The sequence below is a fragment of the Falco cherrug genome, chromosome 14, assembly GCF_023634085.1.
Source record: "Falco cherrug isolate bFalChe1 chromosome 14, bFalChe1.pri, whole genome shotgun sequence".
NCBI classification, from domain to species: Eukaryota; Metazoa; Chordata; class Aves; order Falconiformes; family Falconidae; genus Falco; species Falco cherrug.
Window position 1 is genome coordinate 909,621 of NC_073710.1, and position 15,185 is coordinate 924,805.

A 15,185-nucleotide genomic window follows, 5' to 3' on the forward strand; every position below is an offset into this window, starting at 1 on the left:
TGTTAAATCCCAGCCCTACGTGTTTCTTGATGTTTGAGGCTGAGCAAGTAACGGTAGCACGGACGTGCCATCAGTTCTGGGCATCTCAGCTACTCACAAGGGTAAAACATTACCTCGCTGTGATAGTCATCTGTGGTTTTGCGCAGACTTTGGAGAAAACAGCCACCTCTGCATGCCTCTCTTCTCTTTCCTTTAAGAACCCCCTTTCTGCCGAGGGTCTTGTCACCTTGCCAGGCTGGCACTGCAATCAATAGCTTCCAGGAACTTGTTTGAAAACAAAATGAAAATCCTATTGACTTAGCCTCTAGATCAAGCCTTTTTCTTTCTCTTTTTTTTCTCTGCAAACCCACCGATGGATGTGGATAGGCAGCAGGGTTTAGCTGAGGTTCAGCCCTTGCTGTGTTGCGCCTCATGTTCCTGAGATCCCTCAGGTTGCTGGGCCCTCGCGGTTTGTACTGACTCCAGCTGGAGCGGAGGAGGCTCAGGACTTGCCTGAGCAAACCCTCTGCCTCGCTGTATCTTGACCTGAGCTGTGCCTGTGTCGTGCAGGATACCAGGGTGGGAACGCCAAAACTGTTTCTGGTTTTAACCTTGGTCTGGTGTGAGTGTTCACAGGGGCTCTGATGTCGCAGTGGTGTTGGGTTACTATCGAGCTAAATTCACGGCAACGGCCCCTAAGCTTCTGGTGGCCACTGCTGTGTGCCACTGCTGGTCAGGTCTGTCGCTCGTCATCGCTGTGCAATTCCCCGTTCCCTCAACACCAGGCAGGCTGGTAGTGGCTTCTTAGCAGTGCAAAGAGGTGGGGAAACCTTCTGCTTCCCTAAGCAGCAGCCTCTCTTGGCTCCAAAGCTTCGCTGCAGTGCACAAACTGATGCCAGTATTTTCATTTGTGTTTAGTGCTAGCAGATGCCGAGAAACCGTGAGTTTTTAAAGATCTTTCCTGTGTTACCCAAAGGTGTAAGCCAGGCTCTGACGCTGTGGTTATTACAAGAGGCTGCTTTAGCTTTTCCTTGGACTATCAGGCATTTAAGAACTTTGCAAAGGGATTTTTCTTTCTGCTTGTCTCAGGTCACGAGCGCGTGTTGTGCTTTTCTTCCTTCGCTTGTGAGAATTCCCAGCAGGATTGGCTGGTTCCTGTGGGATGTTTATGTTCTTGTGTGTCTGCTTCAAAGCAAGTGCAGGGAGGCACGTATTGTGGGCAAAAAAATGTGTAAATAGGAGTTTGTGCAATTATATGTTGACTTTGCATCTTAATCGTAGCAGCGCTGCAATGGACTGAGGATTGGTAACTAATACTTGATACAACTAATTGGTTATGTAGGCTTTTATATTTCAAATCATTTCGATTGATGGGTGAGTATGATTGGTCTCCAAAGTGTTCCTTTATGTCAGATCAGCTAACAGGTAACAACTGTTTTCTGTCTTTGTTCCCCTTTTCCACAAATGCTTGTGATAATGATTTTTTTTTATACTGTTTTAGGGAAGGTTGTTATATTTCTTGCAAACAGAGTATGGCCTTTGCCCCCTCTCTAGGGCCTGGTGTTTCAAGACAGATGGTCTGAGGGTAGATGAAGGGGAATTAAGTTTGTGCTTAATTTGCTTGAGTATTTTTTTTAATGGCTTTATATCTCCAAAACTATGTAACACCCCTTCTGACAAAAATGCTGCTAAAGCAACCCGTGGAGTTGAGTGCATGAGCGCACACTGGGGCGTGGGTGCTAGGAGGGTCGTTTGGAGGTCAAAAGTCTCCTTTTGGCTGTTTTGTTCATCCCCAGAAGCAGACTTCCATGTGATGCTGCATACCCCATTCTTAGCCTGTGAAAGATTTCTGGAAGAATGTAGTTTTCATCTCTTGCAGGGCATCCTGGACTTGAGCTTGTCTCTTCTGTCATCAATGGAAATCACTAACATGTTCTTAAGTGCCATTAACTCTGGATGCATTTCAGGGCAGAACAGACCATTCGTTAGTCTCCTTACCTTGTGGATCAATCAACGTCTGCTGACAAGCAGAAGAGTAGCTTGAAGGGTGATTGATTAATGAAGTGGTGTATTGAGCATGTCTTTGTCAGGCAATCCGAATGAAGGTTTCTGCCCTATTTTTCCCTGTGGGCCAAAAGGGATATTTCAGCTGGTCAGGTACCCCAGCGTATCATGACTGTAGTGGCAGTAATGATTAAAAATAGCCCACGGCATCCTGGATCTGCGGCAGTGCTGTCTTTCATCATCCAAGAGTTTCATTGTCCTTTCAGTCCATTCTGCGAGACTCCTTCATGCTGGGCAGCACAAAGCCTCTGCGCTGGCTCCCAGGTGTTCCTGTGCTGGAGTATTTCACCCTGTGACAAGCCCTTCCTAAGCACGGTGCGTAGGAGGTAACGGGGAATACTTTGGGTGCTCTGTTACAGGGGGATGCACAACAAGGAGCCTGGTGGACAGCAAGGTGACTCCTAAGTGCAGGAGAGCCGTCTGAAGAGCCTGCGACCTGTCCCGTAGATGCTGTGGCTGCTCGTTGCTCTCCAGCTCCCTTTTCCTCCCCATCTGTTGTCTCACGGTGGCTTGCGATGCCTTTGGGGTAGCAGATCCTTTCCTTGCGATGGGCTGCGTGGGCTCAGAGGGGGCTTTGCTGGGGACTGCTGGCCGGTGACAGCATGAATTGTGGCAGCAGGGATGATTAGGGTGCTCTGAGCTTTGTTGTAGCCTGGACAATGGTTCTGTAGAAACCCCCGTGTTGGCAACAGTTATTTTGTGGTGAGGTTTATAAAGAAGCTGCTCCTAGGGCTGGAGTAACTAATGCGATGGTTTTAATAATGTCTGAAGGTAGCTCATGAGCACTGCCTCAGAGAAACTCTTAAAAATGACTGTCACTGCCCTGTGTTTTGCCCTAGCACTGGAAATACCAGCACTGGGACTGGCAGATGGCCTTTGTCAGAGACCCAGCACACCTCGTAGGTGATGCCATTAGCTTCCTGCCAGCAAAACAGCTCAGAGCAGCACCCCTGACTCTGATCGAGGTAGCTCTGTGGGAGGTGCAGCAAAAGGCATGTGGTGGGGAGGGCTGGATCCAGCCGCAGGGGACTCCTCTCGCTTTCCAGAGGTGGCTTAGCCTGGTGAAGTGACTCCCTTCTCCAGTGGTGAAGTGGTACCAGCAGACCTTTGCATGCTGGTTGAAAAACCAGAATATGCTGGCAGTGGTGAGGCAGTTGGGTATCACGATAGTAGCAGGAGCCAAAGAATTACTTAGAGGGTCGATGTGGAGGTACAGTGACACCCTTCTGAGTGAAGAGCTCTGCTTTCATTGCTTGCTTGTATGTTCAGTGACAAAGCAGCAGGACTTGTGTCTTTTAGAAGAGATGAGAGCCAGGCATAGTTTTCTGACACACTGGGCAAATCAAATTAAACTTGCTTTCCACGCTACCCAAATATTCCAAAATTGACTGTCATGTGCTCCTAAAAAGATTTAAAATCCAAATTCAGCGAGGAGGGAGTTACAGGGATAGAGGAAGACTGTTTTGGTGGAGACAAAGTGCAGCAGAGTGCTGTTTTGTTTCTCTTCAGTCTAATCAATCTGGCTACCAGCTTCCTAATATTTAGAGCAGTAATCAATGGAGGAAGGTACTGGCTGTTGAATGCTAGGAACGCATTCTTCATAAAACCTGAAATTGGTTTGGGAATCTTGTTCAAAGGTTTGCTTATCCATTCATTGATCTATACTTTCAGGCGAAAAGAAATTGTCTTTCTATTTAAGAACAACTTGTACTGCTTTGAAAAGCATTCCCTCTTGCACCAGGATGATCATGTAGCGTTAGAAGAATTTGGAAGGATGTTTTAGCTCTTCTGTAAATTTCCTCTCCTCCTGCAGAACAGGCTCCACAGAGGATGACCCAGTGCTGGATTTCTTCCTTTTAGATAGTGAAAAGTTACCATGGTGTGCTAAGATGCCAGTGTCCATAGCCATGCAGACGGACGCTGGAATAACACATGGTGGTGTTCCTGCTGTCTCATAGAGTGTCGTTCAGGAGTGCACAGCCCAAAGCATCTGCCCTACTGCTGTCTAAAAAGCCTCTCATTTTAATTTCAAGTTCAAGTGTTGCCTTGTTCAGGTTGCAGAGTGAGCTGTGTCCTGCTGTCTGTAGGAAATAGATCAAAAGCATGTAAGAACGAGAGAACTGACAGCCTGTAATGAGATGGCGTGTGTAAATAATGACAGGGCAGGTACATCTAGGTTTGGTAAATGTTGTTTTCATGGCAGCAAAGCATCCCAAACCACAGACCCGTGGACATTACCCTGTCAAGTGAAATACCTAGTGCTACATTGCTGTTACAGTAGAGAGATTGGGTTTTTTTTCCCCAAACTTATATACTAACCAACCAAGAGTCTTAATGAAATGTCACATCTAATTTGGCACCCAGGACATGAAGCCTGCAGCTGCCCTGGGCCAACCCTGACAGCTCCGCTCTGTGTCAGTTTATCTGCCTGGCAGAAAGATGCGCTGCTCCCTCCTGACTCGCTGGCATCTGTGCGCGCTCGTCTGTGCCAGGAGATTTGTGGGTTTAGACAGTCAGCACGATGCCAGATCCTTCTCTCTGTGGTAGAAGGTGCTCCAGCAAAGCCCTCCAGCCTTCAGAAGCATCCTCAGTGCCTGCAGCCAGGAGCGTGAGTGTGTCTGTGTCCCCGGTTCCTCTCCAGGAGAGCAGCAGTAGGGGATGCTTAGCAAAGCGTGTAGAAGCAGGCAATGCATGTGCTTTCTGCCTCGTGGGCCCTGGAGTTAGCATTTTTCTGTGCTGGAGGCTTTATTCTCATCTTTGTTTAATCACTTCTGATGGTTTTACCTTCCAAGCCTTTGTCCAGTTGCTTTGTGGGTTTGTAGCTATGAGCTTCTGTAGGCTCCCATGGCAGTATGTTCCAAAGGAAGGAATATTCCTTGGGAAAGTGCTGGTACTACACTTCTGTAATTTCTAATACTATTTCAGGCCCTTGGGTTCCTGTTTTACGACAAATGGTGACAAATTTTTCCTTCTTCAGATTTTCCCAGGCTGTTTGTGCTTTTACAAACCTGCCTATCTCTTGTGTGATTTCTAGGTTGAGGAATCCTGTTCAGTCTTCATATAGAAGCTGCTCTGTACTTTGGAGAAGGGCAGAAAGAACGATTAAATTTCAAAGGCTTCAGCTTGGCTGTGAAGATCAGGACTATACCCATTATTTCAAGACCCACGTGGCCATGGGTTTAGACAGTGAGACCATGATAGTTTTTGTGGAGTTTATTTTGCAGTAGTTTGTTGTCTCGTAGAGCATTAGGTCATGTTTCCATGAACTGGAGTTGTGCATGCTCGAAGCACTGTGCATGTCTCCCAGTTCTTGGGTCCTGCTTCCTCTGCTTGCCAACGTACGCCGAGGATTCAGCGGAGGGGGAAGGCAAGCTTATAAAGCACGCCTGCCTCTGTAATGCTCCTGAACCTCGGTTATTTTTGTACGCTGAGTTGTCTGTTATAGAAAGCAGGCTGTCCAGTCATTGGAGACGTTGCTGTTTCTCGAAACGTAACTCATGTCTGGCCATGAATCCCTCTCACTCCTCCTCTGCTCCCTTGAGAGCAGAGAGGTTGAGGTTATACAGGCACGAAGGCTGAACTCTCCGTGTGTGGAGGTGAAGGAATGGCTGCAGAGATCTATTTGAAGGGTGATTCATTCCCCAACCTCCCTCCAAGAGAGGGGCTCTCTTTCTCCTGGCACGACTGTGATTCGCTGTATTGTGTCTGGCTTAGGGTTTAAGGAGTCCACCCAGTAGGCAGCCAGCTCTCCCCTTGTGCTGTTGCGTGGCAGCCTTGGAAAGGCAGGTCCATCCCCTGGCTGCCTTGCTGTAACCCGTGCAGCGAGGAGAAGGCTCTGCCTCGGCAGGGGGATGCTCTCCAGGGATGGCTGGGTCGCTGCCCTTCTCAGCTGGGGCTGGCTCTGAGGCTTTAAACACGCTCCACAGAAGTGCCATTTCGATGGAGAATGTCTCGTGTTTGTGGTTTGCTTCTCACCTGGGAGACCCTCACCTGCAACAGGCAGAGTAGGCTCGGTGCTCAAGTTTGAGCTTAGTTGACTCCCGGGAGTTGCTTGGTAGGAAGAATGAAGGTTTGGAAGCTCTGGCAGTGAGGGACGCTCTGGTGGGGGTCTCTTCTGGAGGGTGAAGTGCTGGCAGGTGCTCCAGCAAGACTCCAGGCATTAATCGGCTGCCGTGCGCAGCCAGGGGCTCTCTCCTCTTCAGCTTGGGCTGAGGTGGAAAGCAAAGGTGTGCTCGCTCGGGTTGTGGGACAGCTTGGGAATACTTGGTGTAGACTTGCACGCTCGGGCGTAGGCAGCGACAGGCTCCAGGCAGAAGAAATGGACTTGCAGGGCTGTGATGGGCAGGTTGGCGTGGGCCGTGCCCCACCAGTCTCGTTCTGACCTATCTTCACAGACACACAGCAAGTGAGGGTGCTGCTGCTCCAACACAGTGAAGTTCTCATCTGCGTCCCATCCTGCCGTGGGCTGTCACTTTGCCTGTTTCTCTTCACCTCCCTCTTCTGCCTGCATGCCCCAGGCATCTTGTCATGTTGGCAACAAGGGATCAGGAGAGACACAACCCTGGTGGCGTGCTTGCAGGAGACTCTGGGCGAGCCGTGACTGAGGTGGGGCCTCCTCAGAGTCACCTGAATGACTTGGATGCAGAATTCCCTGTGACCCGGGTGGGATGGCGACCCAAGAACCACCTGGGCACACTGAAAACATCTCCCTGTAGATAGTGTTGCCTTGGGGATAAATGTCTACAAGCTCACCCAGAAATAAGGTGCTTCAGGTGGTGCCCAGGACATCCTCATGCTGTACACCTGCAGCTCTCGGGATGCAATAAATATATTGATCTGTGGAACTGCTCACACAGCTAAAAGCTGTGACACTTCTGTTCCCTGTGGCTTCCTCTGTTCCTTGTACTCCCATCAGCAAGGGCGATGAGCAATGTCTGCCTTTTGCTTTGTTCTAGGTGAAGATACTCACACAAGCCTTCATGGAGCCGCTGAAGATGTCAACATCAGGCTGGACAGAAACTCCTTGGCAGTTGGGAAGGCCTACATCACGCTGTCAAACCACAGATGCGTGGTCATCCACAACCGGAGTAAAATCATAGCCCACTTCCAGTGGAAGGCTTTTCTTACTCAAGAGGAGGAGGATCAGGAGAAGCTGAGGTTCGTTGGAAAGATTCCTTTCAGTAAGACACACTGCCCAGGGGTGAAACTACTGTACGGCCTCAGAGGGATGTTGGTGCTTTTTTGGATGGTGTAGGAGCAATAAAGCATCCACCGCATTCGGGTCTGTGTCCCTGGGCTTCAGGGTAATGGAGCTCGGTGCTTCCCATTCCGGTTCCATCCATGTTCCAGCTGATGTTTTGGGGAGGAAAGGTTGATTGCAATGACTGCATTTCCTCGGAGAGCAAATTCCCATCTGTGGGAGCCCTAAATCAGTGAGGCCAGGTCCTTGGGCTCGCAGGGGGTCTGTGAGGCTGAGGAAAGTGTCGGCACTCCTTACCTGGGACTGCGTTGAGCAGTAGCACCTAACAGCTGCAGGCAGCATGCCTGCTGTGATATTCACTGCAGTTTCTTCCCCTCCAGCTCTGGTAGGATGGCAACCTTCTTCAGCCTGCTTTTGCAGTAGTGCGCAGGGCAGGGTGCTTTGCTGGCCCCGAACGTTGAGGCCATCCGGCTGTAGGATGCTGAATTGCCTCGCGCTGTCCCGGCTTCCAGCACAACGAGGTATCCCTGCCCCTTCTCCGGGGCTGGGGAGAGTTCGGAGGTGGAGGGTTCTGCGGGGAAGGCAGGGACAGGACTTGGAAGTGGCTTTGGGCTTTAGCACCTGTGTCTTCATGGTGCTGAGAGGTGGGGCAGGCTCTCCAAAGGGTGTCTCTGAAGCTTTGAAGTTCTGTTTGGGGCAGCAAGGAAACACTTATAGCCCAGGGGGAGGCACTGGAAGTGACACTTCAAAGCTGGGGTGATGTAGGGGGTCCTTGTGTGACTTTTCAGACTTGGACGGCTGTAGGTGTATAGGAGTTAGTCTGAACCCAGAGCTGATCAGGAAACTGCCTTAAACTGGAGCGCTTTTTAAGGGCTTCTGAGCCAATAAAGTTCAATGTAATTAGGTCAGAAATGCCTTGAAGGCCAAAACTAGTTTTCCACTGTTCTCTATTTTTAATTACACAGTGTGTGACTTTGGTGCAAGCTCAGTGTGCTAAAGGAAAAAATCTCATGACCTTCTCTTAGTACTTCCCTGTGCCATTCTTTTCGCATCTCTCCCCAGCTGCCCGTCACAGATGGGACCCTGAGTGATCCTTTCTCCCCTCAGAAGCAACCAGCTTTCGCCACAGTTAACGTGTTTCCCCAATTTTTTTGCAGTGACACTTGATCTCGTGCCAGCCTGTGTTCTTTACTGTGACCAGGGCGCTTTGTTCTTCCTTACTTGCAGTCTTAGGGGTGGTCATGGCTCCGAGGCCACTGTGCTGCTGTCGGAGCAGCTTTTGAGATCTTTTGAGAGCAGAGAGGACTTTGACAATGGGAGGAGGCAGTGCAGCAGCCTGTGCTTGCCTGTCACCCAGAAAGACCTGGATCATCATGAGGTCTACCCAGGTGTTTGCTCTGTCTCCCTCCTGCAGGACTTTCTGGGATGTAGCGGTGGGATTCTTGTCCGTTGCTGAAGGCTGAGTTGAGGCTTGCTCATGTCGGTGGCTGGAAGCCCTCCTCATGCACAGTGCTGTAGGTCAGCCATGGAGAAACATTTCCCACGACACTCCACTGGGAGCGAGCCAAAAAAAGTTATTTTTGGCACTGGTGACAGCATCTGCCCAAGGCTCTGTCTGTCTGCCGCTAGGAACGTCCGTGACTGTGTTTCCTTGCTGATTGTATTGGAATTCAGCTGGGTGGTGACTGCTGTCCTGTTTATAGCGTGTTGCCTCGATTTTCTGTGTACGGAGCCTTCCCCTCATCCCCCTCGAGTAGTCACCTGCTGGTTCTTGGTGGCCCGGGGACTGGAGCGTGAAGGGGGCACAGCAACGTGCCAGCGGGGAAGCAAGTGCTCTGCAGCAGTGCTCCTTTCTCACCTCTTGGTTGTGAGCTTTCAACGCTGCAATGATCGCTGCTACAACTACCAAGTAAGGGAGAGGTGACCTGTGTCAAAGCTCTGTGGAGAAGGCCCAAAAGAGGAAAAAGGTGAAGTGGTTCAAGGCTGGATGTAAGGGGTTTGGATTCAGAGGTGCTGGTGCTGACTTCTTTATTGGCTGATGCTGATGCCAAAAGGGCACAGAGTAACAGCTCAGAGACTAATTTTGTCTTTAAGCAGCAAAGGTATTTATTTCGTGCAGCACTTGGGAGCTACTGATTTGCACCGGTCAAACTAGCTCCGAAGTTTTCAGTGAGAAGTCGGGTAATTTATACAGTTTTTGTGAGAGGTTACAACATCTTTACGTACATATTCATTTGATTTCAACATCTAATCATTCTATTCATAATAGGTGGGATCTAGGTGGAGTAAACCTTTCAACTTTCTGTGTTCAATGATCTTCTGACTTTTCCTTTAACATCCTCAGTGGAACCTTTCCTAATTATTCAGAGTACATTCCTTTTACCTTTTCTAATCATTCAGAGTACATTCCTCTACTTTAACATGGCCAGTGGGAGGGAACAGGCCCTGCTATCTCTATCTTATCTCAATACAAAGAGAGCATCACCCAGAGCACAGTACCAAACTCATCCTGACTAATCTTTTTAAGACCTTGCTCTGTTTCAATGCCAGGCAAAGCTCTCAGGGCCTCTGTCTTCATGCACCTAAACCCATTAATTTCACTGAAGTGATGCAATGCCCGAATGCATTAGCTTGCTTTGCAAGTGCTCTGGGATCCTCTGCTGGATGGCAGTGTAGGCAACAGAGCAGCCAGTTTGCTTATCCCTGCCGGTGCAAAAGGGAAGATAAACAAGTGATGCTGGTAACCTGCAGCTGAAGCCCGGCTGCTTCTCCGCTTCCCAGCGAAGCACTGCAGTGGGTGCTCCTTCATCTCCATCCATCTCCCCTGAGCACCTCTACGGGCGGCAAAGCCATCTGAGGGTGTTGGTGGGTTGTCCATTAGTCGTGACAGTAGCTTTGAGCCAGGAGGCTCTCCTGAGGGCTGCTAGCTTTCAAAACCCTTTTCTTAGCTTGTGAGTGTGGCGTAAAAGTACCTGCCGTGCCAGTGCAGGAGTGATAACCTGATCTGCTTGGGACCCTGTGGCTTGGGGTCAGCCCCTTGCTGAGCTGCTGCTGCTGTTCCTCCCCCAGTGCGTTGCTGCTCCTGCGCTTACATGACAGTCTCTGCAAATATGTTGTTTATTAAATGATCTGCTTGGTTTTTGTCTCCCCATGGCTGCAGGCGCTGTCGCAGGCTGCAGAAGCAGGAGGAGAATGAGAGGGATTCTTTTCTCGAGCAGCGCGCGGTGGACCCCGCGCTCCAAGAACGCCTTGCCCTTCTCTCCCGTGCCTTCCAGAACCAGAGGGCAAAGGTGCAGGAAGACTCTATGCTTTTCTCCGACCATATTTTTGCCATTGAGCCAGTGGTAAGTGATAGCTGAGAACCTCCCTTCCTCCTCCTCCTCCTCCTCCTCTTCCTCCTCCCTGAATGAGGTCGCTTGGCAGATCCCCGCATCAGTGTCTTGATGTGCCAAGAGGGAAGACATGAGGTTTCTAGTGAGGCTGGGAGAGATTGTTGCAAAAAGCATTTCTAAACTGCAAGCTCCTGGTAGGCGGTGAGAGCCTGCCTAAAGCTGAGCTCTGCTGCAAGGGCTGTAAATTAAGGGCACTTCCTAAGTGTCCTGACAGTGTTCCGAGGTATCGATGATTATATATAAGGGCGCTCCTTGCACGTAGTGTATGGGGATTAACCACGAGTATTAGTTCACATACCGAAGAATGAAAAGGTCCTCTACGGAAAGGAGGCCAAGTTCAGCCCAAGTTTAATTGCAGCAAGACCAATCCCTTCATATAATCTGGACTTAGACCGTGCCTGAATCTCCCTCCCAGCGTCGTCTGTGAGCCTGCACGCAAGGCTGGCGGGTTTAAATGGACTTTTTTGAGTTCTATTGCACACTTAGAGAAAACATTTTGCTTTTGTATTTATGCAAACAAAACCTCATGTCCTTCAATTAACTAGAGCCCTGATTCTGAGTATTTGCGTGGTCTGAGATGATGAGTGCCTGCTGTCTGAACAGTGTAAAATCCCTTCTCATCTTGGAGCAAACCCTAGAATAATCTTAGCCTCTTCTTTCTTGTAAAATAGGTGAAACTATTTTTTTATTATTTATTTTTAAGGAAGGGGATCGTGTTCTCTTCTTGGTTGCTCCTATAGCCCGTACAAGGCTGAGAGCCCCCCATGTCAGCACAGCTGCAGTTTCACACCGCCGCAGCTGAGAGCAGCGTGATGTGACCAAGAGCCTGTGTCGGAGCAGCAGGGCTGTAGCAGGGAGTGGGAGCTGATCAGCTGAACATGAAGAGCATCCTGCAGTGTGTCAGCTGGTTTTGGAGCGTGTCCCAGGGCTCCTGCTCCAGTACAGCCGACTATACCTCCATAACGAGCTTAACCTGCTCTTGGGCTCCTGAAGTGCATTAGGGTGAGGTCCAGCAGCCTGGCTGCCCACTGAGTCCTGGCGCTCCACGTAGCGCTGTACGGACCCAGAGTGTAGCCTGGCCTCACGCCTTGAGTGGAAACCTTTCCTAAATGGCTGTGTTGATGTTATAGTTTGCTCTAGGACTGAGTGTAAGTGGGATACTGCAGGAGTCTCTCCCCTTCTGTCCTGTCCAGTGTTATCAATCTGATTCCCATTAATTCCATGATCTATGGAACAATGAGTTTCACATTCAGAGTTTTGCTCGTGTCCGTCTTCCCCCTCAGCATATGGGTGTCTTCACATCAGATGTTAGTATTTTTTCCTCTTTATCAAGTGTAAAATCTAAGAATGCACTGCTGCCGACTTCCACAACTTTCTCCCCGGTGACAGCCCCGTAACTTTTAGCTTGGACAGGCCCCTTCTGGCAGTGCTGTGTAAATCTGCTGGAGGGGCCCCGTCAGAGCCTGGACCTTGCTGCCTCGGACCTTCTGGCCAAAAGCGGCTGCTGCTCTTCCCACCTATCACCCTGGGAGCACCCTATAGAAACAATCAAACCCTTGGAACAAGTGGCTGGAGGTTTCCAGAGGTTAGGAGGCCCCTGGAGGGATGATAGCCTTGGAAAGGCTCTCTGGGCAGGGTGGCTTTGCAGGGTTTGTGCAGCAGCTTTGCTGTGTAAGCAGGCCAGTAGCTGCCAGGTGTTGCTCTCTGTGGAAGCTGCAGCAGGTTATTTCAGCCTGTATGGGGTTAACTTGTGGATGAAAATAGTAACAGAAAAGAGGAGGCAGTGATTTTGGAATTAGCATGTGACCATGAACATTCTGAGCAGCCATCCAAGCCTGTGGGAAACAAGCTGTTGTGTAAGTCTGGCTTTCTGAGCGTGTCTCCGATTTGATTTATTTTTGCAAAGACACATGGTATGTCAGCAGAAGCAGCCGTGGTAGAAGCCCAGGTGGCTAGCAATGGCCAAAGTCCTTGGTTTTTGCTGCACCTTCCCCACCACAGCTTAGCTGTAAGTCACAGTCTAGACACATGGGAGCTGACTCCTTGGAAATGGAAACCAGAGGAAAGGGAGGACGAGGATTTTTTTCTATTGCTCTCACCTTGACAAGTCATCACTGTCCTGTCATTGCCTGGTAGCGACTCCTCCATGTCACGTGGAGTTATCTTGGGTGGTTTGGGTTATCTTGAGCCAGGATCCCTTTCTGGTGTCAGACAAATGCCATGTGGACACTGACCTCGCTCCAGTTCTCCTTCTGACAGCAGCAGTGATGCAGGAACGGGAGGAGGCCAGGACAGCTCGGGCTTTGTGTCATGGGCCATGTCTCATATCCCATGTGGTGACCCGCAGGCAGGCAGAGCAGATTGCAAAGCCCTGATAGTGCTCTCCTGCCTGTTGTGCCTGCTTGCCTGCAAGCAGAGGGAGCCTTGGACAGTGAGCCCTGGCCGGGGTAGCCAGCTCTGACAGGACCTTGCCTTTGTTTGTGAGCTGGTTTACAGATGTCTTCTGCAAAGCTGAAGGCAGGCTTGGTTTTCTTTCCAGAAATGTCCTGCTGGGCATAAGCCCTGGCACCCAGCGGCAGGCAGGACATCACTGCTGGCTCTGCCAGGGTCCATCTCATGGTGTCCATTAGATGCGTAGGGACTGCTGGGGACAGGGGTTTCATGGGGACAGGTCCCAGCTTGGGGAGAGAAAGGCTGCTGAAGCCGACTTGATTGCCTAAGGCAGTTCTGCGGCAAGAGGAGTTGTTCACCTGAGCACAGGGTAAGTGTGGGCATTGCTGTCCCCAACCAGGTGGGTGAAGCTGCAAAGACTGGAAGGGATTGCTCCCTGGGGCAGCCCTTGGCCTCGGGCTCAGTGTCTGCAGAGAGCCCAGGGCTTGGACAGAGGCTGCTCTCTGGGCTATGAGATAGCACGTAGCCATGCGCTGCCGGGGCTGGCCCACCCGTAGTGTGGTGTGAGGGCTACCAAAGGTGTCCAGGTTCCTCTGGGGAGGAGGAGTATCCTCGTTGCCTGCCTTTGACGCAGGAGTCGGATGTCCCAGGTTGGTGGAGAACCTGGGATGTTCAGCTTCTGCATTCAAGGGGAATGCAGGCTTTGTAGCCTGAGGTTCCCGGTGGATGATCCAGGCTAGGTGTATCCAGTTTGTAAGTGTGAATCCTCCTGCCTCTCTCCTGTGCACTTTGGGCACTCAGGCCTTGAAGATTCAGCCTTTATTCCTTCTGTATGCTGGGACCTCCTTGGAGAAACTGGACCCCAGAGTGCTGCCCTGCCCCCGAGGAGCTCCTGGAAGGCTTTTGCTGCCCTGAGAGGAGCACTGGAAGTACCGCAGGAGCCTGGGTGGACTCCGCGGTGGGTCAGAGCCTTGCTGTGCCTCTGTTACTGTATGCAGTAAAACAGGGAAGTGGAATTTATGGAAATACTGATTTTTTTATGAAGTTCTCTATTCCCCCCTCCCTGCTGTCATTGCAGTGTCTTGCCGGGTGTATTCACTGCTGCAGTCGGGATCGTTGCTGTGCATGTCACATCAGGGGCTTGGGCACACCGAGTATCAGCCTGTCTGGCTGCCAGAGCTTCATGGGGGAGCGGGGAAGTTTGCCGTCCTAGTCCTCCTGTTCACCCAAAGCTCGACTGGCAGTGACTAGAGCAGGGCAGGCGATGGGGGTGCAGCTCGTAGCAAGACAGAGCTGTCACCAGCATCAGGCGTGGGCTGTTTGTCATCTCCTGCTCTTGTCCCTGCCTTGTGGCTCTGCACCACCTCCCAAGGTTCCCTGCCTTGTCAAGTCTGTCCCTATCCCTGCTCCACGATGTATTTCTGTTACTGTGCTCCAGAAAAGTGGGGGTAAGATCACAGTGTTGGCTGTATTTCTGTCACAGATGTGCTGGCCTTGGAGTTCATCGAATCCCAAAGTCAGCTAAACTCACTCAGCTGGAAAAGCACGCTGTTGTTAGCAGATACATATTCACCAGGCCAACGGTTCTTTTTAATTTTCTTCCTTTCCTGCTTAGCTTCGTTTTTGCTTATGAATTGTGTTACGCTTGCTTCCATTAACGGGAGATGTATTGCCTCTGTCAGCCTCTGAGTAATAACCAAACTGCCCCGAAGCGTCCACAGGGCCAATATATCTGATGGCAGCACATAAAATAGACCAGTGAGTACCACTGGCTTGTGATCCAGCAGAAACGAGCAGCAAGAGAGTACTTTGTTAGATAGTTGACCTGAAAGACTGATACTGCTGCCTTAGGCTGCCAGGAGCTTGTTTTCTGGCCTCAGTGGAAGGAGAGATTTGGTTTGAAGGCTCAGGATGCGCTCTCCTTCCCCGCTTGGTGCCCCTCTAAGATGAAGACCTCAAACATCGTCACCACTCTCAGCATTTCATTAACGTCCTTCCTCAGCACAGCAGCAGCGATGGTTTGTGTGGCGGGTGGTGCTGGTAAGCCTGGCAAGGCACAGTTTGTCGCGCAGGAGCCGAGCGAGGGCTGTCAGCAGCTCTCTGGGCAGAGGACCCCCGCAGCTGGAGGATCTAAGGGCACCACTGGGCAGCTCAGCCCA

The 15,185-nt window shown here is 50.6% G+C and overlaps 1 protein-coding gene across 1 annotated transcript in view; it reads left to right on the forward strand.

The window, feature by feature from the left end:
- LOC102047281 (hydrocephalus-inducing protein-like) overlaps window positions 1–15,185 on the forward strand; it is an 85,115-nt gene that overhangs the window by 46,557 nt on the left and 23,373 nt on the right. The window contains exons 10-11 of the mRNA XM_055726534.1: window positions 6,999–7,200; window positions 10,404–10,587. Coding sequence (XP_055582509.1) covers window positions 6,999–7,200; window positions 10,404–10,587 — 386 coding nt within the window. The remainder of the gene's footprint in view (window positions 1–6,998; window positions 7,201–10,403; window positions 10,588–15,185) is intronic.